This window comes from Camelus dromedarius, chromosome 24 (assembly GCF_036321535.1).
Source record: "Camelus dromedarius isolate mCamDro1 chromosome 24, mCamDro1.pat, whole genome shotgun sequence".
Taxonomy (NCBI): Eukaryota; Metazoa; Chordata; class Mammalia; order Artiodactyla; family Camelidae; genus Camelus; species Camelus dromedarius.
In genome coordinates this window covers 7297842-7323710 of record NC_087459.1, presented here as the reverse complement: position 1 = coordinate 7323710, position 25869 = coordinate 7297842, and the positions used below count along the sequence as shown (strand labels likewise).

At 53.4% G+C, this 25869-nt stretch overlaps 1 protein-coding gene across 1 annotated transcript; it reads right to left on the bottom strand.

Moving 5' to 3' along the window:
* Positions 1–124: 124 nt before the first annotated feature.
* RAB40C (RAB40C, member RAS oncogene family) lies at positions 125–25869 on the bottom strand. The gene is made up of 7 exons (XM_031447439.2): positions 25699–25869; positions 24764–24982; positions 9000–9060; positions 8443–8503; positions 3058–3135; positions 2609–2831; positions 125–2023 (listed from the first exon to the last, which is right to left on the bottom strand). Exons 2-7 carry the CDS (start codon positions 24903–24905, stop codon positions 1743–1745), a joined length of 846 nt encoding a protein of 281 aa, XP_031303299.1. The 5' UTR covers positions 24906–24982; positions 25699–25869; the 3' UTR covers positions 125–1742.

Sequence of the window (25869 nt, the reverse complement as noted above, 5' to 3'; positions counted from 1 at the left end):
AAAGAAACCCGGCAGCCCTCAGGCCAGGACATGGAAGCTAAGCAGGGCAGCCATGGAGGACAAAGAATCTGCAGTGAAACCCTAACACCTACATGCAGCCATTCACTCAAAACGCAGCCTGGAGTCCAGAGCTGAATTATGTTTACTGTACAAAGAAACTAAAACCATCCAAAACAAGCCCAGGAACGGTGCAAGTGTGGACAGTAGCAAAGGGTAGTGTTGATATGGTGAGTGCAGGATCATCTATTTCCTCAAAACAAAGTTCAGAGAAGGGGCTCCTGCTGGTAGGACAGGACAGGTGGGGCCTCCTCTGCCTGACCCCTGCTGGCAGCCAGGCCTCAGCCAGACTCCCAGCTCACACGTGCTGCAGGCCCTCCCTGCCTCGCCTCCCAGAACAGCAGCACCCAGGACAGTCCCCAAGCAGGGGGTTGGGGTGGGGTATCACAGGCCAGGGAAGGGCCCATGGGCAGGAGGTAGAGTTGAGCACCAGTGTGACCAGTGGCCACGTCACCAGCCAGGTGGACGGAAGGAGGCCTGGCCTCCAGCTCAGGCTGGCTGGTGGGTCCTCGAGGAGGGGCTCAGCATCCACCACTAAGAAAAGGGTGAGAAAGGTTTGGTGACAGGTGACCTCACAGAGGGATGACACCAGGTAAGGAGCAGCTATGGGATCACACCCAAGGTCAGGAGACAGAAGCTGGCCAGAGCAGGGTCTAGACACCCTAGAAGGCAAGTGGGGTGGGCTCAGTCCAGATCTGCCCAGGGCCCGGTGGCCCCAGGGAGTACTTATCATCTATAAGTAGCTCTGTGCCTTCAACTCAGAGACGCCGAGCCAATTTCACGTAGCAACAGATGTAAACAGAACCAGAGGTGCAGAATCACGGAAGGAAGGTTGTTGGCCCCCATGTAGGGGAGGGGGAGCTGGGGAAGGAGTTAGGGGGTGCACCCCACGTCCCCTTTTCCAAGAAACATGGAAATTCCACTCGGTAACCTGTGAGTTGCCCTGGCTCTGAGCCCAGAGCTCCATGACACACTGGAACACCTCCAGAAGGCTGGCGGGAGCCTGAAGCTGCAGACCCACTGTGCAGACTGCTGGGGCCTGCACGCTCACCGCTGCCCAGAGCTACGTGGTGGGCACACTGCTCACCATGCTCAGAGAAGCCAACGAGTGTAACTGGGGAGTCCAAGGTTGCTGCCCAAAGCTTCCACATGTCCCCACTGTCCCCTACACAGCCCACACCCCCATGTGAAGTATTAGATGAATTCAGATTCAAGCTGTGATGGTGGATTCCTTCCCATCTTTGCCTCAAATACACCCCCTCTCCCAATGTCCCAAAGCTCATCCCCATAGTCGTCACCGTGTCGTTGCATCAAGGCTTCCCTGCTGCTCCTTTAAAAATGTACAAAACGGGTGAACCATCTTTTACATAAATAAGAAAGGGAATCTGGCCTCTCAGTCCCCAGGGACAGCCCCTTCAAGGCTGGGGCCAGGCCAAGCTGCCTCCTGGGCTCTTCTCAGCCGCCCTTTGGAGGCCTGGACATTTCTGCCACAATCCCGGCAGCCTGGCCCTCCCCATCCTGTGGAACTGGTTTGGCTGGGACCCCAGCCTACTAGGTGCATCCCCACGCTTCCCAGGAGGGGCTGTGTGGCCAAAGTTTTCCCTGTATACTGTGTTGGGCCCAGGCCCAGCCAGGAACTCTCCAAAGGCGTCAGCCCTCCCAGGGCACATCAGGACAGCAGGTGACTACGAGATCTTGCAGTTGCTCCGTGAGCAGTTCTGGGGTGGGCTCTGAGGGGGGCGTATGGACTTGGACCGCTTGAGGCTGTTGCCCTTGCTGCTGCCACCCCCAGCACCACTGGCCAGCGAGTAGGAGCGCCCATGCATCATGACGGCGTTCATGCCATTGGCCATTGAGAAGGACTTGAGATGGCTCTTGATAGTGACAGGCAGTGGGAGCTTGTCGATGAGGTGCACGGGGGTACAGGAAACGATGGCCCGGCAGCAAAGGTCCTGCAGGCTGAACACTGCAGATGGGAGTCAGATGATGGGGTGGTCAGACTGTGGGGAATGGGGTCAGACTGTAGAGGGGTGGGGAAGTGAAGTGCGGGGAGACACTGAGGGGCAAGCGGCCATTTCACCTGCAGATGAGCACAGGTGACGCCTGGTGGAGGCTGCGGACTGGGGAGGTCTACCAAGCTCCCAGGATTCCCTAACCTGGGTGCCCCCTGACCCTGCACCAGGCACCCTGCTCCCGTTTCCGCCCTGGAGTCACACACTGAGAGGTGCCCTGGGGAGCCAGGCAGGGACTGAGCTTCCCTTGCCATCTTGGCAGCTCCGCTCTGGTGGTACTGCTGAGCCTAAGGGACTGGGCACCAAGCGGGTGGAGGACTGGGAGGTGGGGTGGGGGTGGGGGCGGTGGTGAGCTTGGAACCTGCTCCCCTGCGGGTAGTGCTGGTAGATGGGGTGGAATCTTGGGCTTCTCTGGAGGGCAGGCCTGCAATGCCCTATGGCCCTCCCAGACCCCACCCACTGCAGCATGGCCCTGCCCCTCTGTAGTCCCACCCCATGGTCCTCCGGGGCCCCGCCCCCTGAACCTGGCCCCGCCTCACCTCGGTTGGGTCTCCAGATCTTCTCCATGCCATGCCGCATGAGCACGATGCGGGACAGCTCAGTGAAGGACTCGATGACATTGAAATTGCACAACGGGCTGACCTCAAAGAAGGTCATGCAGTTCTTCTCCGCGTAGGCGCGTGCCTGCTCTGTCGGGACTTGCCGCTTGAAGGCCAGGTGCAGCCGGTTCCCAACCAGGATCCGGGGGACCCCAGGCGCATGCTTGGGAGGTACAGGACTCATCAGGTGCACAAACGCGGGGTGCCCGCTCTCTGCGCTGTACCCCCCAAGCAGGAGGGGCCCTCTGTTGATTCTGTGACAGGTGAGTCCCCTTGGGACACAGGACCCCCACCCTAGAGTGCCACAGAGACTCCCCACCAGGATACGAGTACACATGCCCTAGGAAGGGGGTGACCCTGGAAGGGGGTGTCCACAGAAGCACACCTACCTCATCGATCTCCTTGATCCATCGGTCAATGCCGTCGAAGGACCAGCGGTTGGTGATGTCATACACCAGAAGGATCCCCTGCAAGGGAAACTCAGGCGTTGTGAGGCCCAGGGGCCACCTGGATGGAAGGGATCTTGTTGGGGCTCTGCCCCACTTCACTCCCACCCAACACAAGAAGGACTAGGGACACTCGGGCACCAGCCAGACAGGTGTCAGGTAGACCATACAATTTACCTAACACGGGGCAATGTGGAAAATGTGCTTTGAGCCTTCCTTTTGCATTTAAGAGGGGCTCTGTGCACAGGGCTCAGCTACCCATGTCTCCCGTCTCCTCACTGTGGCCCTTGACACCTGCCATGTGGGGTGGTGGTCTGACTGTCAGGGGTCTCCTGGGCTCAAGGCTGCCTCCTCTCTCCCCTTGGGGATTCAGAAGGGGGCAGAACTGGCATTTTTTCAACATCTTTTCCTCCAAGCACACTGTGTTACCCTGTGATCATTTAAAATTCACTTGAGCTAAGAAAGGGGCACATGGGACTATAGTGAAGGGCAGGCCCTGAGGACAATTTTGGCAGGCAGGTGTGGGGCCATGTCCCCGACACTGTCCAACAGTGCATTCTTCCTGGGGGGTGCCAGAGGTGCTGAGCAGAGGTGTTTCTGTGGTTTCCAACCCACACTTACAGAGGACTTCAGTCACTCCAGCAGCTGCATGCGCTTTCCCATCGCATCCCTCAGAGACCACTTACTGCACCCACCTAGCTCTCCTTGTTGTCCCTACCCTAAACATCTCAGTGGCGACCAGTCAAGAGCCTCGGGAAGGCGACTCCAGCAAGCTAGCGCAACCCCTCGGCCCACTGCCTGTCTCTTACTCTACATTCCACTCCGTAGCAGGCTCAGCCACCAAAACCCATCTGCAAGCAGGATTCACACTCCTCCCTGTATCAGGAAGGCTTCATTCATTCAGCCCACGTTTCTATCACACACAGGGGAGGAGAAAAGTGCAGCTGAGTTTGAAGGAACAGGGCATATTCCATCTCAAAATAAGAAATTTTAAATCCCTTCCTCTTAAAAATGCCCTTCAAATTCTGGAAGAGTAGGCCATTAAGATGAAGATCAAGATTACTTTAAACTCCACATGTAGCTCCAGGAAGGCCCCTGGCTTGCTGGGGAGGAAGAGCTAAGCCTGGAGGGAAATCATCCACTATGGTGGGCAACAGAATATGACTGAAAAGAAATTCATCCTGTTGTCAGGGGCACAGGGACCAAAGCCCTCTCCCTGGATGCGGGGGTGGGGGTAGGGCTACTGGCCCTCCAACTCAGAAACCCTCTTCTGAGAAATAATTGAGGTTATGTCCAAAAACCAGCCTTCACAGATGCTCATCAAAGCACTGCCCATAAAACAAAAAAACTGAGAAACAAACTAAATATGCAGCCCCCAGTGCTGCTGAACAGCTGGAGCAAGGTGCAGACTCCCCAGGCGGGCAATGTAAGTAACAGTACTTGAGAAGTACACATGCTTATCACTAGAGTGTGAGGTAACAAATGCAGATCCCAAAGTTACACAGAGGGCAGTATTTTAAAAATACAAATATAAATATACCGCTCAAAAAAGGTTTCCATGGACGTGACCACACATTGAAGGGCTGCATGGGGAATCATTTCTTTCTTATGCTTCCTATGTAATGTTTAAAAGCTCAAGCAAATGAGGAGAAGCCTATCTCTTGGGTTCAGGCTCCAACCACATTCCAAGTCTGCTGGGGAGCCCCTGGTTGCCCCTCCTGTCTAGCACCAGTCTCTGTCCAGTACCACCACCCAAGTCTGACAGGTCAGGGTGACAAAGGAGTCACCAGGGGAAGGACACACACAGAGCTGATCACACTGCTGGCAGGGACCAAAATGTTCATGGACTTGGCAGGGGAAAATAGCTGTGGCGGACCACAAGCAGGATGGCTGAGAAACCAAAACGAGGCTCCTGATTAGCAGGACCACCCCTTCAGGACTCCAGAGTCAGCTGTGTGTCTCAAAGAGGCAGAAGGAGGGGCAGATAGATTGTCACTATATATATATACACACACACATATGTATATATATACTTTTTTCCTTTTTCTGGCTCAGGTTTTTAAAAGTTAGTAAGACTCTAGGGCACTTACTAACTTTTACAATAGAATAAATAGAAGCTGCTCCCCCAACCACCCACCCTGTAGCTCTCCAGGAATTACCTGCTACTCACTTTCGAGTGTTTCCCAGGCATTTCCTAACACAGACAGGGTCATGGTGCAAACTACCCTGCACCCCCAGGACTCTTTCCTAACAGTGGCCTGCACCTTGACCCAGGCTAATTAGATGGTACAGCTGCTGGCTCTCCAGTAATGGACCCAGTATTATTACCACTGAGCATATACAACTCAAGCTGTAAGAGAAATTCCTCAGACATAGAATTTGGGCCTAGAAGTAGGTGCCCTTATTGTTGCCAAGGCGATTGACTGGGCTACAGTTTATATACCAGAAAATGCAGACTTTAGGTTCGATGAATTTGGGCAAATGTCCTGAGGAACTATCATCCCAATCAAGGCACAGAGGTGTCATTTTTTATTAAATTTATTTTGGAATGTGTCATGCACTTATGTAGTCAAGCTTCCAAGGAATAAGAGGCTGTGGCTGGAAGCATCTGCCCCACAAGCACCAGGCCCTGCCCAGAAGCACACACACTGGAAAGGGGAGTGCACGCCCCTTACCTGGCAGAGACAAGTGGCTACTGGTACCCTGGTCAGCACCCACCTGATGCCCAGCACACACCAGACCATTCTCATGTGAACCTAAAACCCATTTTCAGAAAACTGATCCATTCTGCTCCCTCCAAGAAAGAGACAAGTGCCTGGCCAAACTCTCCCTGGTACTGGTCTGGCTGACCCCAAACCCCCAACTAAACAGAATGTTGCCTACCCCTGGCTCCCTCCACACATCCAGCCTGGGGGAACCGCACAGGGGCTGGCTCTCCCGCAGCAGTAGTAAAAGCCACAAGACAGTCCTGTGTAGCACAGGCGACAGCAGCCAGGAGTTGGCTGGTGGCTTTTGTGACCTGGGTCCTGAGGGACTGACTGCAAGGCCTCTCTGGTCTTCACTGAGGGTGGGAGGGTGACAGGAAATACAAAACCTGACTTGGAAAGGTTTTGCTAGTCTGTATGATCAGGGGCTTTGCAAAGCCCCTTGCTGAAAGATCTGGAAAACACCTTCACCTCCACTGCCACCTGCCAAGCAGGATGGAAACGGATGGCCAAGCACTGATAATTCAGTAGGAGGACCCAAGGAAACCAGCCCCACCCCCAACCCCAGGCCTGAGATGTGCACTCGGGCTCCTCCAGCAAATGTCCTGAGGAACTACCATTCCAATCAAGGCACAGAGGTGTCTTCTTGCTTTTGGGCTCCGCCAGCCCAGAAGCAACAGGAACCTCCAGAATGAGCACAGAATTCAGCATAAGGATGCAAGGATGCATACACACCAACTGTCCTGGCTGCTTTGGAGAGAATGTGGACGTGGTAACAGTATCCCTTCCCCAAAGTGTGTGCTCTGGCCATTGCCCAGGCTGTCAGATGTGTCCTCTGTCAGTCCCCGGTCCACTCTGCATTTACACTCAAAGCAAGCGGACAGCTGAGCCCACTTAGGTTTAATCTCCCAGGGCCTTTCTCAATATTTCCCAATCACCCTCTGTTATCATAACCCAAGGTAACTACTCCCTTTATCTCTTCATTTTTCATTATAAAAGTTGACGGGTGTGTTGCAGAAAAACTGAGAAATATTCAAAATCAAAGGGAAGACAACAGAATTTATCAGTGGTCCAGAGATAATGGATACCACCCCTCAGAATTTAGCTTTCTCACCTCCTCGTATGTATAAATTCATGCACGCAGTCCCTCCTTTACAAAAAGAGGGCCCGTGGGACACACTCTTGGCACATGAGCTCTCCCATGTGTCTTCTGAGGACACTGGGCTGTGAGGAAGTTCTCCTTACTCAATCTCACATCTGGTGCAATCTGCACCCTGAGCACTTCTGTCTTTCTGATCATTTAAGATCAGCTGTTCCAGGTGGAAGTGCCAGGTTAAGCACCAGCTCCGAAGGCTCCTGATACTGGGCACACACTGAGGGATGGAGCTGGTGGACAGGCAGCACCATCGTCCACACCTCTGCAGGAGCTCCCAGGATGGAGCCGCCAAGCCTAGTCCAAGTCTCCCCGGCCTCTCGCCACATCTGCGAGGCTCTGGCTCAGGAAGGCCCTGGGGAAAGGCTGGTAACATCAACACCTAAGCATACTGAGTCCAAGCCCTACTGCAGACTTTTGCCTGGCTCCTGCCCAGGTTCCATGGAACAGAAAGAACAGCAAGATGGAGAGGTGCCTGGGCACCTGGAGACGTCATCGATTCCTGCTCACAAAGCCCTAACCAGGCTGCCCCCGTTCCTGCTGAGTGCATCCCTACACAGCCCCATAGGCCCAAATGCCTCCTCCTCACACAAGTGTGATCCTGGCAGATCATCCCGCCTAGGGGTCAGGGCTGGGCAGGGCTGACTGCGGGGGTCTCCACAGCAATTCCAGAAGCTGTAGGCCCACCCTGTGTCACAGGCAGGACTGGTCCCCAGACCTCGCATGCTGGAGCAGTGAGTCGACAGCGGGTCTGTTCACACAATTGCTTCATGCCCTCCCTCCAGGGACGAATCGCTCACAGATTTGGTCAGCACGCAAGTATGCCGTGGGGGGCCCAGGAGACACAAAGAGGGACGAGCAAATCCTCATGTGCCCCTCAGTCCCCACACACCCAAGCAAGTCCCCACACCCCAAGCAAACCCCCACATTCCCCAGTGAGCCCCCTGGGACAGCCTCCACCTCTGGCTCCCTGCCGACACCCTGCCCGCCTAGGACCTGCAGTAATCCCTCCCAGCCCTTCCCACTGCGAGTGGCTTGGACTCAAAGTCCCCGCAGCCTGATTAGTGATCCAGCCCAGCTGGCCCTGGGAGCCCTTGACCTGAGACCAACCTGGCTTCCCCAGCAGCCTCCTCACTCACTCAGCAAGTGGAGAAGTCACCTCGAGTGAACCAGGTGATGAGGGACATCTTTACAGTATGGGGTCCCAGCATACCTCCTGCAGCAGCTCTGGGCAGTGGGGGCCACAGGAGCCCGCAAAGACACAGAGCTGGCTGTGGGGCCCTGGCGCCCTCTGACAGCTGAGGCCTCTCCAATAGAGGGCAACCTTGTTTGGGCTCTTGGATGGAAGCCTAATGTTCGAATATCAAAACTTCTTGGGAAAGAATCCTGCAAGTGGGGTATCAGGTGGCCAACAAGCATAAGGAGAGTGGCCCCGCTGGAGAACAGCCCTGGCAGCACCCCTGGTCTTACCTGTGCGCCCCTGGAGTAGGACCTGAAGATGGTGCAGAACCTGCCCTGGCCCGACGTGTCCCTGAAACAAAGGAGGATTGGGGATACAGCCCGAGGGACCCCAGCATGCACCGTGTGATCCCTGCAAGGCACTCGCCACCCATTCCTATCCCGCTCTGTGGGCCTGGGCACTCTGGAAGACTGTCCTGCGGGACTGGAGAACCTCAAACCTGTGCAAATTTACATCTTGACTTTGAGGCTCTGGAAATGCCCTTAACGTGGAGCTTAGCAAAGGCTGTGGAGATAGGGCCAGGGCCCCTGTGGAAATGAGTCTTTAAGGGCAAAAGGGAGCTAAGCTCTGTCAAGACAAGCAGCCCAGACTGTCTGGGTCCTGCACCGCACTCCACTCCACATTCGCACGGTGGCAGTGTTAACAGCTACTCTAAGGGACACGTAAATAGGGGTCCTTTCTGCTTCTTTAAGGATTCCCGACTTACTTTGCCAGGCATCCTGGCCCCACACAACAACTGAAGTGCAGTAGCCCCGCCCCGGGCACCTCAGTTGCACCACGGACTCACCAGAGCTCCAGCTTGACCCGCCGGCCGTCCAGAAGGATGGTGGTGGTCTTGTAGTCGATCCCTGCAAGGAAGCAGAGGGCAACTGAAGGAGCGCCATCTGGCCAGGGCCCAGCCCCTGCAGCCAAGCAGAGTTGTGGCTCCAGCCCAGCGACCCCATATGGCTGCCCTCACGTCATCCCAGAGGCCTGTGCTGGTGCCGATGGCACTGGCCAAAGGGAAGGCGGCCAGGCTGGGAACCAAACTTCAGGATAGCTACTCGGCTTTCTGAGTTCTTGGGTCCATTATAACTTCCAGGTCCTCACACTAGAGCATGCCTGGAGCACTGTCAAGGGTAAGGTAATTTCTAAAATGCCACTTCTCTGGAGCACTCTCTGGAGAATCTCTGCTTGCCATATCTTTAGTTTTTACTTTTTTATACTTTCATGCAAAAAAAAAAAAAAAAAAAGTCAGTCCAAGAAAGGTTGGTGGGAGCGGAGGCAGTGCTGGACATTTTACCTTACATGTAAGATCTTCAGCTGGTTTATGGGACATCACAAAACTTCCTAAAAGCTGTCTTTCCTCCTCCTCTCTTAAGCCTTAAAAATTTCATCAGTTTCTTGGCTGTTTACCACACTTGTTCCAAGAAGGCTTGGAAATAGGTACTTTTAACGTGGATACTGCTCTCACACATTGTGTATGTGTATGCAAAGCCAACCTTAGAGCGCTGCATGTGTGGCTGCTACCACGATGGTCCTTCCACCTGGCTGACTTCTAACTTTGTGTCAAAACCTGGCTCCTGTGCATCAAAAGACACTCAAAAGAATGAAAATGCAGCCCACGAAATGGGAGACAGTATTTGCAAGTCAAATATCTGATAAGGGACTGATATCCAGAAAATATAAAGAAATCCTACAACTCAACAGCCACAAAAAAAAATCCACTTAAAAAATGGGCAAGAGACTTGAATAGACATTTCTCCAAAGAAGATACACAAATGGCTGACAAGCACATGAAAAGATGCTCAAGGCCACAAGTCATTAGAGAAACGCACATCAAAATCACAATGAGATACCACCTCACATCCATCAGATAGTTTTTATAAAACAAAACCCAGAAAATAACCTGTATTGGTAAAGATGTGGAGAAATCAGAACCTTTGTGCACTGATGATGGGAATGGAAAATGGTGTAGCCACCATGGAAAACAATAATGGTAATTCCTCAAAGAATTGAACACAGAATTAGCATGTAATCCAAAAATTCCACTTCAGGTTTGTACCTCAAAAAAGTAAAAGCAGGGAATTAAATATGTATGTATCTGCACACCTGTGTTCACTGCAGCATTAATCACAATTGTCAAACGTTGGATACAACCCAAGTGTCCATCAATGGAAGAATGAATAAGCAAAATGAGGTCCATCCACACAACAAAATATTATTCAACCTTAAAAACGAAGGAAAGTCTGACACATGTTACAACATGGATGAACCTTGAAGACATTACACTCCATAAAATAAGACAGATGCAAGAGGACACATCCTGTTTGATTCCACTCCTATGAGGCCCAAAGAGCATTCGGATTTAGAGACAAGAAAGGAGATCAGAGGTTGCCTTGGGCTAGAGGAGGGGTGGGGAATTAGTGCGTGGGGACAGGTGTCAGTTGGGAAAAGGAAAAAGTTACGGAAAGTAAACTCATTACTCATGACTTCAACTTCAGAAAGGACGACCAGTCCTCACCCTCCAGGGGCTTTGCTCAATGCTCCACCAAATGCCCAAAAGGAGATGGATGGTGATGAATATACTGACTGCCACTAAACTATATACCTAAAAATATTTAAAATGGTCAATTTTACATGGTGTGTATTTTACCACTATTTTTCTTTCTTCTGCACATATTCTTAAGCAAAAGAAACATTCTTTAGGGGGAAACAGAACTCAGGCCTGTCTCCACTGTCCTTCCTCTGCATTTGCCCCTCCCCCCAACTCTCTGCTGATAACCAGCTTCTCTGGGTGGACACTCTTGGAATTCTCTGTCAAACTGGACGCTCCAACTTGGCCCAGGACACCTTCCTTTCAGTCCTGGCTCTCCACCTGTGGTGAGCTGACTCCATGAGGACAGCGTTGGAAACAGTGATTTCCAGGAAGGCTGTGGATGTAGGCACCCATTCTCCAGGGGCTGTCACCTCCGTGCAGTCATGAGCCCAGTGAGCTTGGGCCATGGGGACTGGACAGGTGTCAGTTGGGAAGGCCAGCCCCCAGGAAAGGACGTCAAGGTCCACGGCTCAAGGGCATATCCTGGGCTGCGGGGAGGAGAGAGACACCCAGGAAGGGCCCAGGAGGAAGCAGGAGGCAGGGAGCTGTGCTGTTGCCCTTACTTGCCTCTGGGGAGGACGCCAGTCCCGGCGGTGGTGGCTCACTAGGCCTCCTCCCATAAATGGCACCGAGAGGCAGCTGGCGCCTCGCTGACCCACCTGCCTGAGTCCTGCCCAACTCATTACTCATGACTTCAACTTCAGAAAGGACGAACGGTCCCCACCCTCCAGGGGCTCTGCTTAACGCTCCACCAAATGCCCAAGAGGGACCTGTGGGGACAGGTACTCAGAGGGCCGGCACCAAGGAGGGATCAGCTCTCTTCCCAAGCCACCCCCATCCTGCCCCACTGCACAGCCCACCACCTGGGTCAGAGGGCTCATAGAGAACAGGACTTCCAGGGAAGAGACCACTAAATGACTTAGACTCACAGAAGGCAGCTGTTCTCTCTGAACACAACCTGCCCACGAGCCCTCCAGCCCCAGCTACAGCCTCTGGGGACAGGTGGCCTCCATGGCCTGGCTCGGGCACCCCCAGGAAGGCAGAGTGGCCTGTGTGAGGGGCCTGAGGAAAGTGGACGGCAGGTCCCTACAGTAGACAGCAGGAGCCAGCTGAGGATGGCCAGGGAGCCCAAAGGCTGACATGCTCACCCGGATATCAGAAACATCTCAAGTATATTCATCATGCTGGCTCTGCCTCTCACCTGCCCATCTCCCAAATCTGGATAAAAATGTAAGGTGTGCTTTATAAATGCATAGAAAATACAGACTCACCAAGTTCAAAGAGAAGCCTGCCCAGAGAGGCAGCATCTACCACCGTGAGTAAGGACAGCACCAGCCAGATCTCACCACTGAACCAGCTCAGACAACTCTCAGAGCTTGACACTTCTTGCTGCAGAACTTCACAGTTATCCCTGCCCCTGCTTCACCCCACCAGTTTCTCAAAAAGTGGCTTTTTGAGAAAGGGACAACCAGACGTTTCACTGCAAGCATTTAACACCTCGTACAGCACGGGCATGACCGTTGAGAATACACACCAGCTCTCCAGAGCCAGAGCAGCTGCCCCGTGCACACAGGCCCATGAAGTATCTTGAGGGCTGGGCCTAGGCACTCAGTGGTGTGTCCAATGCACAAGGAGGCAGGAACAGCTCACACGTGGGGAGGGCTCAGGCCCTGGGACTGCAGACACTCCCTGGATGGACACAGGGCTTGGGAGGCCACCAGGGTGAGGGGCCAGAGCAGACCACTTGTGTCCCTGCTGGGGGCTATTCAGCCCTGATTTCAGCCTACTGTCCCTGAGCTGAGTTCAGAGGGGTCCCTGCCGGCCCTCACAGCCTAGCTCTCTGAACTCAGCAGTGGCAGTGGCACCTGCCCTCCAAACTGTCAGACTCCCTCACCTGACTGATACCCAAACTCATAGGAACATCTGTCTATTGTTTCATAAGGTTCCTGAAAGGAGTGCAATTCACTTGACACAAGTGGCTTCTACATTCTGACCCTCTACCAGGCACCCAGCTGTCTCGTACCTGCACCCAGCCAAGAGCTGCAGCACGTCCCCTCAGGGGCACGGGAGCCTCCAATTCCCACCAGTGTGCCCACACCCAGCTGGGGGTTCGCACAGTGAAGACCTGGGGACCTCATTCTAAGCCAAGACCCTGACTCAGCCCATGTGGCATGTGTGCCCCTCCCTTCACTCCACAGTGTGCAGGGGTGCTACTACCTTGTGAATCACAGCAGACTGTGCCTTGTTTATTCAGAATTTTACTAAGAGTTGTTCACCATTCAGGAAAAAAAAGTCAACCATAGTCACACCAGAGCAGGTATATTTTTTACTGTCACCTTCTCAGCATCAAGCACAACTGTCCCCAAGCACTGACTTACTCAACCACAAATGACTTTCTGACATAGGACAGCACCCCTTTCTTCCTCCTTTATGTTACAGGTGCACATACACATGTGTGTGTGTTTAGTTCTGAGCACGAGTAGGACAGATTACTAATTTCTTTCCTTTTCAAGACAATAAAGGGGATGCTTCAAAGCGGTCCACAAGGGCCTGCCAGCCTCTGATGCAGTGTTCCTGCAACACTGTGTCCCTCCTGATGCTGTGTTCCTCCCACACCGTGTCCCTGCATCACTGGCCTCACATCCAGCAGGGAGGAGCTAGGTACTGAGCAGCTCGCCAGCTTTGGGAAAACGCTGACAGGCTGGAGAAGCAGAGACACTACAACTAATTGCCTGGTTGCTGACTTTGCCACCCTTCCTAGAGGTGCTTCAGAGCACACACTCAGGGAAGGGAGGAGCAGGAAGGAAGAATACTACAAAAAAGGGCATTCAAGTTTCATCCAGACAGCTGCCCACACTGTAGTGATCTGGGGAGTCCACCAGGCACCCACTCCCTCAGGCCCCCCAAGACCCACTTCCCCAGGGCTGTAAGCAAAGTTGCAGGGACATGCAGGAGGAAGGCTGAGGACAGGGGGGCACTGACCAGCAGGACACAACCTCTGTCTTCTGCCTGCCCCCCTACTCGGGAGTAGGACATTTCCACTTGAGTGAAGCATCCCCAGCCATGTGGCCAGCCTAGCAAGGACAACCTGGTATGAGAGCCATTCTCCTTGGGCACCCTTTTCTCTCACTGCCACAGCGTGGCAGGCCCTCCCCTCAGGCATCTCCCCACTCCCACATCTGCTGGCACCAGCTCAGGACAACAGATCTCCAGAAAGCCCATCTTCACTCCACGTCTAGGAAGTTACGAGGTGATCAGGGCGAAAGGAACAAACCAAGTTAGTTCTCAGCTGTCCGCCTAGACCTGCCCACTCAGCTGTATTTTGACTGTGAGTCCAGACTGCGAAAGTTTCTAAACTCAGTTCTCCACTGCTCTGAGGCAGCAGGAGCTGTCAAGACGAAGCCCACTAGGCACAGCCCGGCTGACCCGGAGGTGGAGGCACTTTCCATGCACCTATCCAGGCTCAATTTGGACCCACCTGGGGGAGTGGCAAGGAGGGTTGTCCTACCCCACACAGCATCCTTCCCAACCTCCCTTCAGTGTGAGGTCCAGTCTTCAGGAAAAAAAGCCAACACTAAGTGTGTAACTATCCAGCTAATTTCCAACATGATTAAAAGCCATAGGAGAATTTCTTTTTAAAAAAGAATTTATTTATTTTGGTTTTTTGGGGTGTGGAAAAGTAATTAGCTTTATTAATTTAATGGAGGTACTGGGGTTCGAACTCATGACCTCATGCATGCTAAGCATGTGCTCTATCAGTGAGCTATACCCTCCCCCCAGCCATAAAAGAACTTCTTAAAAATTCAAAACAATTAATAAAAACTGAGTAATGAAAGATTGGATTAAAAATGAAAAAGATTGTGCTATACATCAGAAATTGACACAACATTGTAAACTGACTATACTTCAATAAAAAAGTATATAAAAAATAAAATAAAAAGAATTGTAACAACAACAACAAAAAAGAATGAAAAAGAAAAAGCTAACTGATGCCTTCCTTTACATTGTTAAATCCAGCACCTGAAACTGGAATGGCACTCCCTGTAGGCTGGACCCCAAGCGCAGCACCCTCGCAGCCCAGTAGGTGACCCTGCGGCTTCACAGGAGGCTTCAGATGCAGTGTGGTCCCCTACCGTGGAGAAGATGCTGCTATGTCAAAAGCCAGGTTGTTGGTCTTCATGTAGAGCTCCCGATCTCCCCTCCTGGCCCCCAGTCAGGCTCCTGTGTGTTTCCAACATCAAGCCAACACACAGCATGAGGGCACTGCCCCCAAAACCCAAGACAGGCAGCCACCATCCCTTGATGTTACTCCTTAGGGAGAGAAAATAAGGTCTCACCAAGTTCCCAGAGATAGACAAAAGCAAAAAAAGATCTGGGTCTTCTTGGAATCAAAAGAAGTGTTCCATAACACAGGTGAACACGCAGAAGTGCCTGGAATCCACAGGCTAGCTGTGCAGGCAGCCCCAGACAAAGGTGACCTCCTGACCAGCCTTCATACGTCTTCTGCCAAGGGGGAGACCACAGAACAGGCCTCTGCCAGGGTCACGTGTCTCTAGCCAGAGCATGCGCGAAGGGCAGAGGCAAGGCCTCAGCACAGTGTGGTGGGCATTCCCACCACTGAGCACACCCCTCTGCCAAGGGTGGTGGGAGCTAAGACTGGCTTCTGACTCCTAGATGGGACCAGGTGACAGATATCCCTCTGGAGTCACACCACACGAGACTGTCCTGTGGGCTCCACGAGGCTAGATGCCCCACAGAGAGGTCTGTGGCCAGGTGCTGACAATGAGCACACTCGATCACAGTATGTGAGAGACCCAGGCCCAGATTCAGATGCACAGAAACTGGGCACTAATAAGTGGGTGCTGTTTTAAGCCACTCAGTATTTCTTGGTCGGCTCGGGTGTCTAGGACAGAATTCCACAGCTGGGGACTTACAAACAGCAGATGTTTATTCCCCACTGTCTGGAGGTTGGAAGTCCAAGACCACAGCACCTGCAGACTCTGTGTCTGACATGGGCAGATTCCTGGTTCAGGGACAGTGTTGTCTTCCTGCAATGTTCCTGCATGATGGAGAGGGCAAGGGAGCTCTCTGGGATCACTAAGGACACCAATTCACCCTCCTGACCTGATCACCTTCCGAAGACCCCACCTCCAAACGCCATCACCTTGGGGGTCAGGTATAAATGTGTGAATTTGGGGGGACACACATTCAGTTTCCAGCAGTAACTAACCCCAGCAGGACTGAACAGAAATGCAAACATGCACTCCTCTGACCAGCCTACAAAAATCAACACAAAACAACAAAAAGAACTTTTCATGAAGTTGTAGTGGGCTGAGGAAAGGCCCCCAAAGATGTCCCCATCCTAGTCCCTGGAACCTGTGACCATGCTTCCTAAGCAAAGGGGCTTTGCTGATGTGACCTCAGTTATGGTCCTCAAGGGGAGAGGATCCTGGGTTACCCAGGTGGGGCAATGTCATCAAGAGTCCTTACAAGTGGGGACCCTTTTCTGGTGAGTCAGAGAGATGAGATGGAAGAAGGGACCTGAGCTGGCTTTGCAGAGGGAGGAGGGGACTTGTACAGAGTGCAGGAAACTGGGACAGCCCTCCGTTTACAGCCAGCAAGGAAACAGGGCCCTCGGTCCCACACCTTGACGGCTCACCACACCTTCAGGACTGTAAGATGACGGGCACAGCAGCAACAGAGAAGGAACATCCAAGTGCACAAGCAACTAAAGGCCATTTATCTCAGCTTCATTTTCTATTATAGGTAAACTAGGTACAGGCTAACAATCCATCCCCTCAGGAAGGTTAGGTAATGGCAGGAGACCCACAGGGTGGAGCGCCACCGGCCTCAGCAGGGCTAAAGTGGAAGCAGGCTGTGGAGCAAGCGGAACTCTCACACCCTCCTGGCGGGACAGAAATTGCTCAACTGCTCTGGAAAACTGGCAGGATCTACAAAGGCTGCACCTTGCAGCCCAGCAATGCCACCCCTCACTGTTTCTCTGACAGAAACACACATGTACATTCACCAAAAAATACGGATGAGAATTTTCACAGCAGCACTGCTCAGAGTGACCCAAACACAGAAGCATTCCCAAAGCCCACGTGCAGAGCAGAAGAACGCATGGCCTCCTCACATGTGGAAGGCTGCGCACAAAGGAGTGAACCATGACTACACACAGTGATAAGGCTGAATCCAACCCAACATGGAGAAAAAAAGAAGCTATACATGAATACGCACCATGTGGTTCCACTCAGAGAAATTTTAGAAGTGCAAACCAGCCTGTGATGTAAAAGTCAGCAGAGGCCAGGCCGGGCATAGGGCATGGTCTGCTAAGAGTGGAGTGAGTGCACCTGTCCACAGACATCGAACTGCAAGCTTTACATGGATACAGGTTCTTGGTACATAAATAATACCTCAATAAGGTCGATTAAAAGGAAAAGAAGCTGACAATACCCAATGCTGACTAAGATATAGAGCCACAGAACTCATCATGTGGCCCAGAAACCCCACTCCCGAGACACATCCACACAGAGACTGGTGTGCTGGAATGCATTTTGTGCCACTGAACCTACACTTACAAAAGGCCAACATGATAAACATGCATGTTGTCCCACAAAAATGAATTCAAAAAATTTTAAAGGATTTGTATAAGAATGTTCATGAGAGCATTATTCACAGTAGCCAAAATCAGGAAGTAACCTAAACCGTATTGATAGGTAAAAGGATGAACAAATCCGGTGTATTCGTGCAAAGGACTGCCACCGAGGGACAAGAAGGCAGGTGGTATGTGAACGTGAGTGGACTTGCTGAGCAAAACAAGAAGAGACAAGACAGGCCACGCTGTGTGGTCCACTCACAGGAAGTTCTGGTAAAAGTAACCCACAGACACAGGAGCAGGCCAGTGGGGCAGGGGCCAGAGAGAACCTCTGGGCTAGGGGGAGCATTCCATACCTCGATCAGGGCTGTTCACTAATGTGCTGACCATGTGGATGTCTGGGAATAAGGATGACCCGCTGGCCCCAGTGCCTGCCCTCCCCAGCCATGGTCTCCCACACCAGGTGCACACACAAGCCTGCCGCTTGGCCAGGTCAGGGACAGAGAGCACATGGAGGCACCTGATACAGTTCAAGAAACCCTTCTAGGCTGGCATGCAGGGGCTGGGGAGCTCCAGGGCAGTTACTTTGTGGGCTGGTTTCCTTAATGCCTGAAAAATCACACCAGACCAAACCAAAGTAAAAGCTTCCTGTTGTCCATATAGAGCAAGCTCACTTCACACACAAACATGGCAAAACACAGAACCTTAAAAACAAAACTAAAAACAAACAAAAAAACAAAACTACTCACAACCCCAAAACTCAAAGGTTACCACCATTAATGTTCTCACATATTTCACTCAAAAATTCAGTCCATTTTACGTATATTTACACACTATGTAATTAGACGTGTTTTTCCCCCACTTAATGAGATAATAAAGATTTCCCTATATCACTGAATACTCACTAAATATTCCCGCAAACCTGCATTTTTTAAAGGCTATGTAATATCTCACCCAACAAATATACCACATCTCTACTGCCAAACACTTAGGCTTTTTCAAGTTTTTCATTTTTATTAAAAAAAAAAAAAAAAAGCCGTAACAAGGACAGATTCCTAATTGCTTGGTTGAAAAGGGAAGACTGTCACAGCTCGGGATATGTGCTGCTGAGTCCCTCAGAGAGAGCATGGCAGGCACCATCCCTGCGAGTGTCATCAGACTTACCCTGTGATAAGCTCACAGGTGAGCATTCCATTCCACTGAATTTTAAGGTTAAACATCTTCCCATGTATCTTTCATTAGAAGACTATCGTGGGACCCTTGCCAAGTGACTTAAAATGAGAAAAACACTCCCAGTGATGATACCATTACCACGCTGCTCCCACCCACTAAGGGATCTGGCTGCTGCTAACCTGGACACAAATGAAACCACTGCAGCCCCAGCTGTGTGTTCATGTGTAGAGTGTATACAAACAAACAAGTACGTGAGTGTGCATGTGTCTGTGCCCACGTGTACACGTGAACGTATATGTGGTGTGCACGGGTGTGCCAGCGCACAGGTGACTGAGAGAGCATGCACAAAGGACTATAACTCCACAGGAGGTGTCTGTCAGGTCAGGGTGGCAGCTGCTGCACGCTGATGAGGGCCTCTGTTGGCCACACCGCACCTGAGCCCTGTGCTCAGGGACACACCTCCTCCTGTCCAAACTACATCAGTAGGAAAATCAGACTCAGCTACTAATGCCTTCCAGCAGTGTGGAACAGGAAGCAAAGAGGACCCAGGAAGAGAGAGAGGAGTAAACACTGGGAAGCAGAGATTAATGCAAAACAACTGGGTAAAACTAGGTAGGGGATTCCTATAAGGGGCACCAGCCTGAGGGCTTAGGAGACAACAGCCAACAGTGAAAGGTGGGCAGGGTGGACAGCCAACACTGCTGCTAAGTTAGAGCTCCCAAATCCTCCGCAGTGGCTTCTGGAATTAATACAGAACCTTGGCACCCTGTTAGATGTCACCATGTTCCCTCAGTCACTCAAAGCTGCACAAAGCATTCTACATCCCTGTTACCACTCCTCCCACTGAGGCATCGCACAGACCTGATCTGCAGGCACCCACCCCTACCTTGGCCCAGGTGATGGACAACTGCTGCCCAGGAAGATGCACGCTGGCCACAGTCCAGCTTACACCCCCAAGAACTGCCTCAGGCCCAGCACAGCAACCCAACCTGTTCTGTCTGACCCACCTGAGTGGCCTCCCGGGCTCATAAACATGTGTTTATCACCAGCCAAGATCTCTGTCCAGGGTTGACATTAACTGCCCTGCCCAGATCTGATACCTGGTTACCTGCACTTAAATGCTTTTCAAAACCTGTAGAGAGCCTGCCCATTTGCAGGACTCGGGCCTTTTCCACTCATTGTCCTCTATGGGGATGGGGGCGTGCTCTCTCAGTATGCTGGCCTCCTGACACCACACCCTCTTCACTCCTTGGTTAAACCCTGGTCAGATCCCTCTTCACTTTCCTTCCCTCCTCATGATCCTGGAAGCCTGTCTTCCAGGCACCCCCACCTTCTGCACGAGTCAGTTCTCTCTTCTGCAACCTAACCAAACCACCACGAAGAGCCAAGGCTTTCTGCTCATGTTCTTGGGTCCCCCACCTCCATCAGTTCTGGGTTTACCCAGTCACCTCTGTCCCCTGTCCCTCCTCTACCTTCTGAAGGACACATGTCCACAGCTGATGAAGTCCTCACCTTTCTGATCCTGGCAGAAGAAAAGTGAGTACCATGAACACCAGAGACCACCTGTCAAACAGCTCACACAACCACAACCAGGAACCTTAGTTACTATCTTGTGCTTAGGGTTCAGGTTCACTTTATTCACTTTTATTTCCCAGTCTGTCCCCAAACGACTGAAAGGACCCACTGTCCCACTGTAAGGATGACTGTACACATCCGGTCTTGGTGCAGCCAGTCCCTCTCCTGGTCTCTGACACTTTCACCAGTCCCAAGACCCTTCTCCTGAGCGCCGAGGGCTGTAAATCCAGTCCTACAAGCCATCTTTCTCTCCTTTCTAGCATTCCCTCTGCAGCTTGCTCCAAGCCAGGGTGCTGGACACTGAGACCTTCCCCACTTTCCTCAAATGTCTGATGGACTGTCCCTGACTGGCCCCAGGCCCCACACCACCTCGTGAGAGGCATGTCCACATGCCAGGTGCTGCTCACTCCCAGGCCTGGCTACAACTCTGTCCCCTCCTCCTCCTCCTCCTCCTCCCTCCCCAAGGCCCAAAACAGGTAAGCGACCAGCTCTTCAGAGACGAGCCACTGTACACCCTGCCAATTCCAACTCAAACAGAACAGAGGTGGAAGTACCCCATAACCCTTCCTGTCTACTTCCCCGTCCCGTTTCCTTCCTGGTTCATCATCTAAGACACAAATACTCCTGCTGATAGAAACAATGACATCACACATGCATGATGACACAGCAGTGCTGCTGCAACCACACAACCCTGGGAGGGAGGCCAGCTCTGCGCTGCCTGTTCCTGTGCCTAGCTTGAGCTTACAGCAAGTGCTGAAAATTGGGGGGAAAACCTTAAGTTGCAAATACTCTACCTATACACTAGTTTCCTGAAAATTTAGGAAAAACCACACCAGTCCAAATTACAAATCAATGTAATTAGCATAATCTGAAGTAGGTACCAAAATCTGTCCCACCCAGCCAGTCACCCTCTCAGGTAGGGTAGGTTGGTCTTCACACCATACATAGCAGATGAGTGCCTCCTACAAAGGGGTGGACTGGAGGAATCCTGTCACACTTGCAGATGGGTCTACCCATGGCCCTTTCTGGACCTCTAGAAACTCCTCTGGAAACTAACAGGTTGCTGTCCTGGTCAGTGGGTGACCCTGGGCACTACTGGGGCTCTGCTCTGGTGGCACAGCCAGGAGGCAGGCAGGGCAGGAGCAACATGGTGAAGGGAGAACAAATGGGCCTCAGTGACTGGTCCCAGGCCCCAGAGCAGACAGAGGGGTCCCAGGACCTGAGAAAGAGACGCTGGGAGGAAGAGAAAGTGCAAGAAGGAAGGAAAAAGCTTCATTTGTGATGCACTGAGGAGAGGAAGAGCTGGAGGGGAGGGCTGTGGCCATCAGAGAGGAGCCAGGCCCAGGCCCAGGGTGGAGGTAAGGGTGAAGGTACAAGAAGTGGTGAGAATGGGGTCACCCCCACAACCACAGTGCCAGGCTAGGGGAGCTAAGTGCCCAGCTGCCCAACCCCTAGGAAATGGTGGGCACCTGGCCCCACTTTGCTACGGCAGCTGCAGACTCTCAGCCTGTCTGAGCCTTGGTTTGTCATCTGTAAAATGGGAGAATGCTGGTGTCTCATCCAGGGTGGCAGGAGGACAGGATGAGAGGCACTGGGGACACATCACACCCAGAGCCACACCTCACTTCAGAATCTGTCACCTGACAGAAGAACAGCAAACCTGGTAACTCAGCCAGAAAAGAGTGAGATCCAAACAGCAGGCCCAGGCAAGTGCAAAGGTGACTGTCAGAACAAGGAACAGGCTATCAGGCTGCTCTTCATCTAACACACACACTTAGTTTGTGCCTCCTGTGTGCAGGTCTCCTGCTAGCACTGGGGACAAAGCAGCAAAGATAGTAGGGGCATACAGTCCAGAGACACGTCCTGACTTGGGAAAAAGCACAGGAACGTCTGAAGATGTGGTTTCCCCTTGGGTTCACACTGAGAACAAAACCAACTTCCAGCGAGAGAAACACTTGGAACTGCCCAGGGACACTGTGATGCTCTGGCACACTGGGTCCCAGAAACAGAAACAACCAGCAGACCCCACACGTTCACGGCAGGCCCCCACACCTGTCCTGCTTTGTGCACACCCGTCACCATGCCCCTGCTTCTCCTGCCCATCAGATCTCCTTCCTTCCCTCCCCAATGCCCTGGACTCAAAAAAGGTGAGCTCCTGTATGCTGCATAGCTCCACCAACACTGACCCCGAGGAGATGGGGTGTGCCCACCCTCTAGTCTTCTAGGATGTGGGCTGATCAATCACAATCCTCCACATAAAGACTCATGGGAGCCAAGATGCAGAGGACAGAACTGCCTTAATGGAGGATGCTCACCACCCTCAGTAAAGGGGGAACAGCCCAAGACCCACAGTAATGATTCCTGGGCTCCGCAGAGCAGGGACAGGTCTGGTGGTGACTGGGGAGAAGGTGCTCACAAAGCTCTGGAACCTCCCTCCCGCCAGCTTTCATAGCACACTTCTTGCTGCCTATGCTCTGGAATGAAAGTTCCCACTGGACGCACAGCCCAGGAGGAACCTCTGTGCAAAGTCCTGAAGAGAGAACAGACCCCTCCCCTAAAACCACTGCCGGGGGTTACAAAGAAAGGGAAACCAAACCTCCTGAGGGGAGACTTCCAGAACTATGAGACCCCCAAATATGGGGTGTGTTAGCATGACCAGATGCCACAGCCCACGTAGGCTCCCAGGGCACTGGCAAGTTGTCACACATGGTTCTGCTGCTTCAGGTGCCACTGCTAGAAAAGACCATCTGACGAATCACATGTTGGTGAAGCTGGCGAGAGTGACGTGCCCTTAGGAATCTGCTGAGGAACAACCAAGGCGAGACTTTGATGTAGGGAAGTAACCTGGTGGGCCCAAAGAAAGGGGGTTTGGTTACACACCCTTCAATAGGTGGAGACTTCCCTGCCATGGTCACCTGCTCCCACTCAGAGCAACTGTGCAAGTCTGGGGCAAACACAAAAAGCTTGAGACATGGTGAGGGGCTCTTAACAGGAAAGAGGAAAGAAATACATGTGTACCCACCATAAGAGGACTAGGGAGCAAAAGCTCCTGAACAGTACAACTCTTTCAAAGCACTAATTCACATGATGCCAAATCCTGAAAACCAGCAATTCCAGAGCTTAAGATGCCTTCAGCGGGGAAGGTAGTTCTCTGACTCACCCACCTCACACTGATACAGAGCACTGGCCTGCCCAATGAGCTGATGCCTGGACCATGAGGACCCACTCCCCACATGCGTGGCACAGGTCTTGACCTCAAGGACCCTAGACATGGGGCCCAGGCATCCTGCCTTCTCTACTGGGTGCCACGCAGACTTGCAAGGATCATCTGGGCATGTCCAGGCCCTACCAGCATACGGGACTTTCTAAGAGTGGGTTTTCCTCACCATTACGGGCAGAGAACCCTCCCGCTGGACCAGTATGCCATGAGTCTCTGACATCCCTGCCATCTCAGGCTGGCCTATGCCCTGCTTCACCACTCACCATCTCCTAAGAAGTGTGGCAGCACACCGCACCCTAACAGCAGGGACAGGAGGCAGCTCCCCTGTCTCCACCTGTGGCTCAGTGTTACCTGAATGCTCCCTGCACCGAGCTGGAGGACCCTCAAAAGTGGAAATCAACGTCCTGGGAAGGCGCTGACAGACCCAACCCCTCAAGCTCTGCCAAACACCCCCCACCAGCCTCCTAAGAGCAGGGCTCCAGGAAGCAACACCACCTCTGGGAAAGCAACTCGGATGCCCAGTGTCTAATCCTGAAGGGACACCAGTGAAGGGGCCAGCTAAGCCCCCTGGAAACCTCACTCTTACACCCCTTGGGGCCTCGCACTTTCTCTCCTTCCCCTAAAATGAACCCAGGGCTCCCATTCTCTCACCCTTAGGGATGTCTCCAAGCTGGGGCTGGGAACATGTGCTTGGGGAGGTGGCATACCTTCCAGCAGGAAGGGTGCTCAGCCAGCCCAGGTAACCCAACAACCCCAACGAGTCCTAAAACGAAAGGGTCAGAAAGAAGCTTCCACACTCAGCTGCCACAGGCCAGCAATTTAGCAAACAGCAAAGGCTCACAGTGGTCAGGCAGGACTGACAAGAGCCCAGGAAACAAAGCCACAAAGGGTGTGGAGAACAAGAGCTCCACGAAGTAAATTTCGTCAGGTAGGACAGCCCTTCCAGGAGCACAAAGGTCCTCGGGAGGAGCCAACCCAGCGGCCTGGGATGGGCCGGAGGGCAGGGGGTACCGGCCACACCGCTTCACTGGCCACGTCAACTATGGAGGCGGAGGGGAGCTCAGGCAGGTACTATTGATGTGTATTTTCGCCACACATCCAGAGACGGGGAAAGAACGTTTAATCCCATCAGGAAAAGGTGTTTTCTTCCAACACAAGGTGTTGATGCCCTACGCAGTGAGCCAACGGCCTGCCTTTAAAGACGCCCAGGTGGATACACCTGGTGCGGGCCCGAGACAAGACCTTCCTAGGAGGTCCATGGTAAAATCTCCGCCCCCACGACGTCGCGGGCCCCAGAAGGGCCTCCGCGAGCTCGGGCCGCTGCTTCCCCCCACGACCCCGGCCCGAGATGCGAGTCGGACTGCAGGACGCCCGGCCGCGCCAGGTGCGCGCAGCGGCCGGCCTTACCGTTGCTGTAGGCGTACGGGGACTCGGCCGCGCCGTCCTGCAGGCTCTCCAGGATCTCGCCCTTGCCCACGTCGCTGTCACCCACCAGCAGGAACTTGAGCAGGTAGTCGTAGCTCTTGACCGGGCTGCCCTGAGTACCCATCGTCGCTCACGCGCGCGCAGGCCGCGCCCGCATGCCCACGGCGCCGCGGAGCCAGGCGGTGGAGACCTCCAGCCGACCTGCGGGCGCGGGCGCGGGTGAGCAGGGCCGGCGGACGGTGAGGCCGCCCAGCCTGCACCTGCTCCGCCGCCCCCGCTTCGTTTCTCTTCGCTTTGCCTCGCCTCAGCGCCGCCGCCCCGCTGCTTCCCTCACGGCGCCGCGCAGCCCCGCCGCCCCGCCCCGCCCAGCGCGCCGCCATTGGGCTCCCGCCGCCCCACTTCCTGCGGCCATTGGCCTGCCCGCACGTCCGTCAGCACCACAAGCTCCCCTGCCCACCCCGCTTCCCAGACAGCGCCGCGAGACCTCCGGTCGCCCCGCCCCACGCTGTCGCCATTGGTCACCACCATCCCTTCCAGCGTCCATTGGCCTGTGGGAACGTCCATCACAGATGCCCCGCCCCCGCCAATTCCCACACAGCCTCCAGTCTCCCCGCCCCGTCTTCACGCTGTCGCCATTGGCCCCTCGCCTCCCACTTTCCTGTAGAAAGCCACTGGTCCATAGGCACGTCCATCCGCACTACTACCGCCCCTGCCGCTTCCCGTAGAGCATCCCAAAGTCACCGGTAACCCTGCTCACTGACCCCGCAACTCTTCAGCCCTCGCCTGCCCCCTCCCCTTCTCCATTGGCCACTGCTGGCCAATCTCCCAGAGCCACTGGACTGCCTACACGTCGATCACAACCCTCTAAGCCCGCCCCGCTCGCCCAGAGCTTCCCGCCCCCTTCCTTATACGCTCACCAATCAGGAGCTTAGAACTCCAAGTTGTTTGCATACGCCCCCTTCCTTCCCGCGGACGGAGCAGGAGGGTGGTTGTCCCCAAGGTGAGGTGACGCGGCTAGACTTGGGAGGACTAAACCCTCTAGCAAGCTGCAGCCGCAGAGACCCCGGAGAGAACGCGCGGCCCCACCG

Coding starts and splice junctions, on each gene's coding strand:
- RAB40C (XM_031447439.2), bottom strand. CDS start 24,905: ATGGGTACTCAGGGCAGCCCGGTCAAGAGCTACGACTACCTGCTCAAG. Junction 9,061..24,763: donor CCCGTACGCCTACAGCAACG/GTAAGGCCGGCC, acceptor GCTTCCTTGCAG/GGATCGACTACAAGACCACC. Junction 8,504..8,999: donor CGGGTCAAGCTGGAGCTCTG/GTGAGTCCGTGG, acceptor CCTTTGTTTCAG/GGACACGTCGGGCCAGGGCA.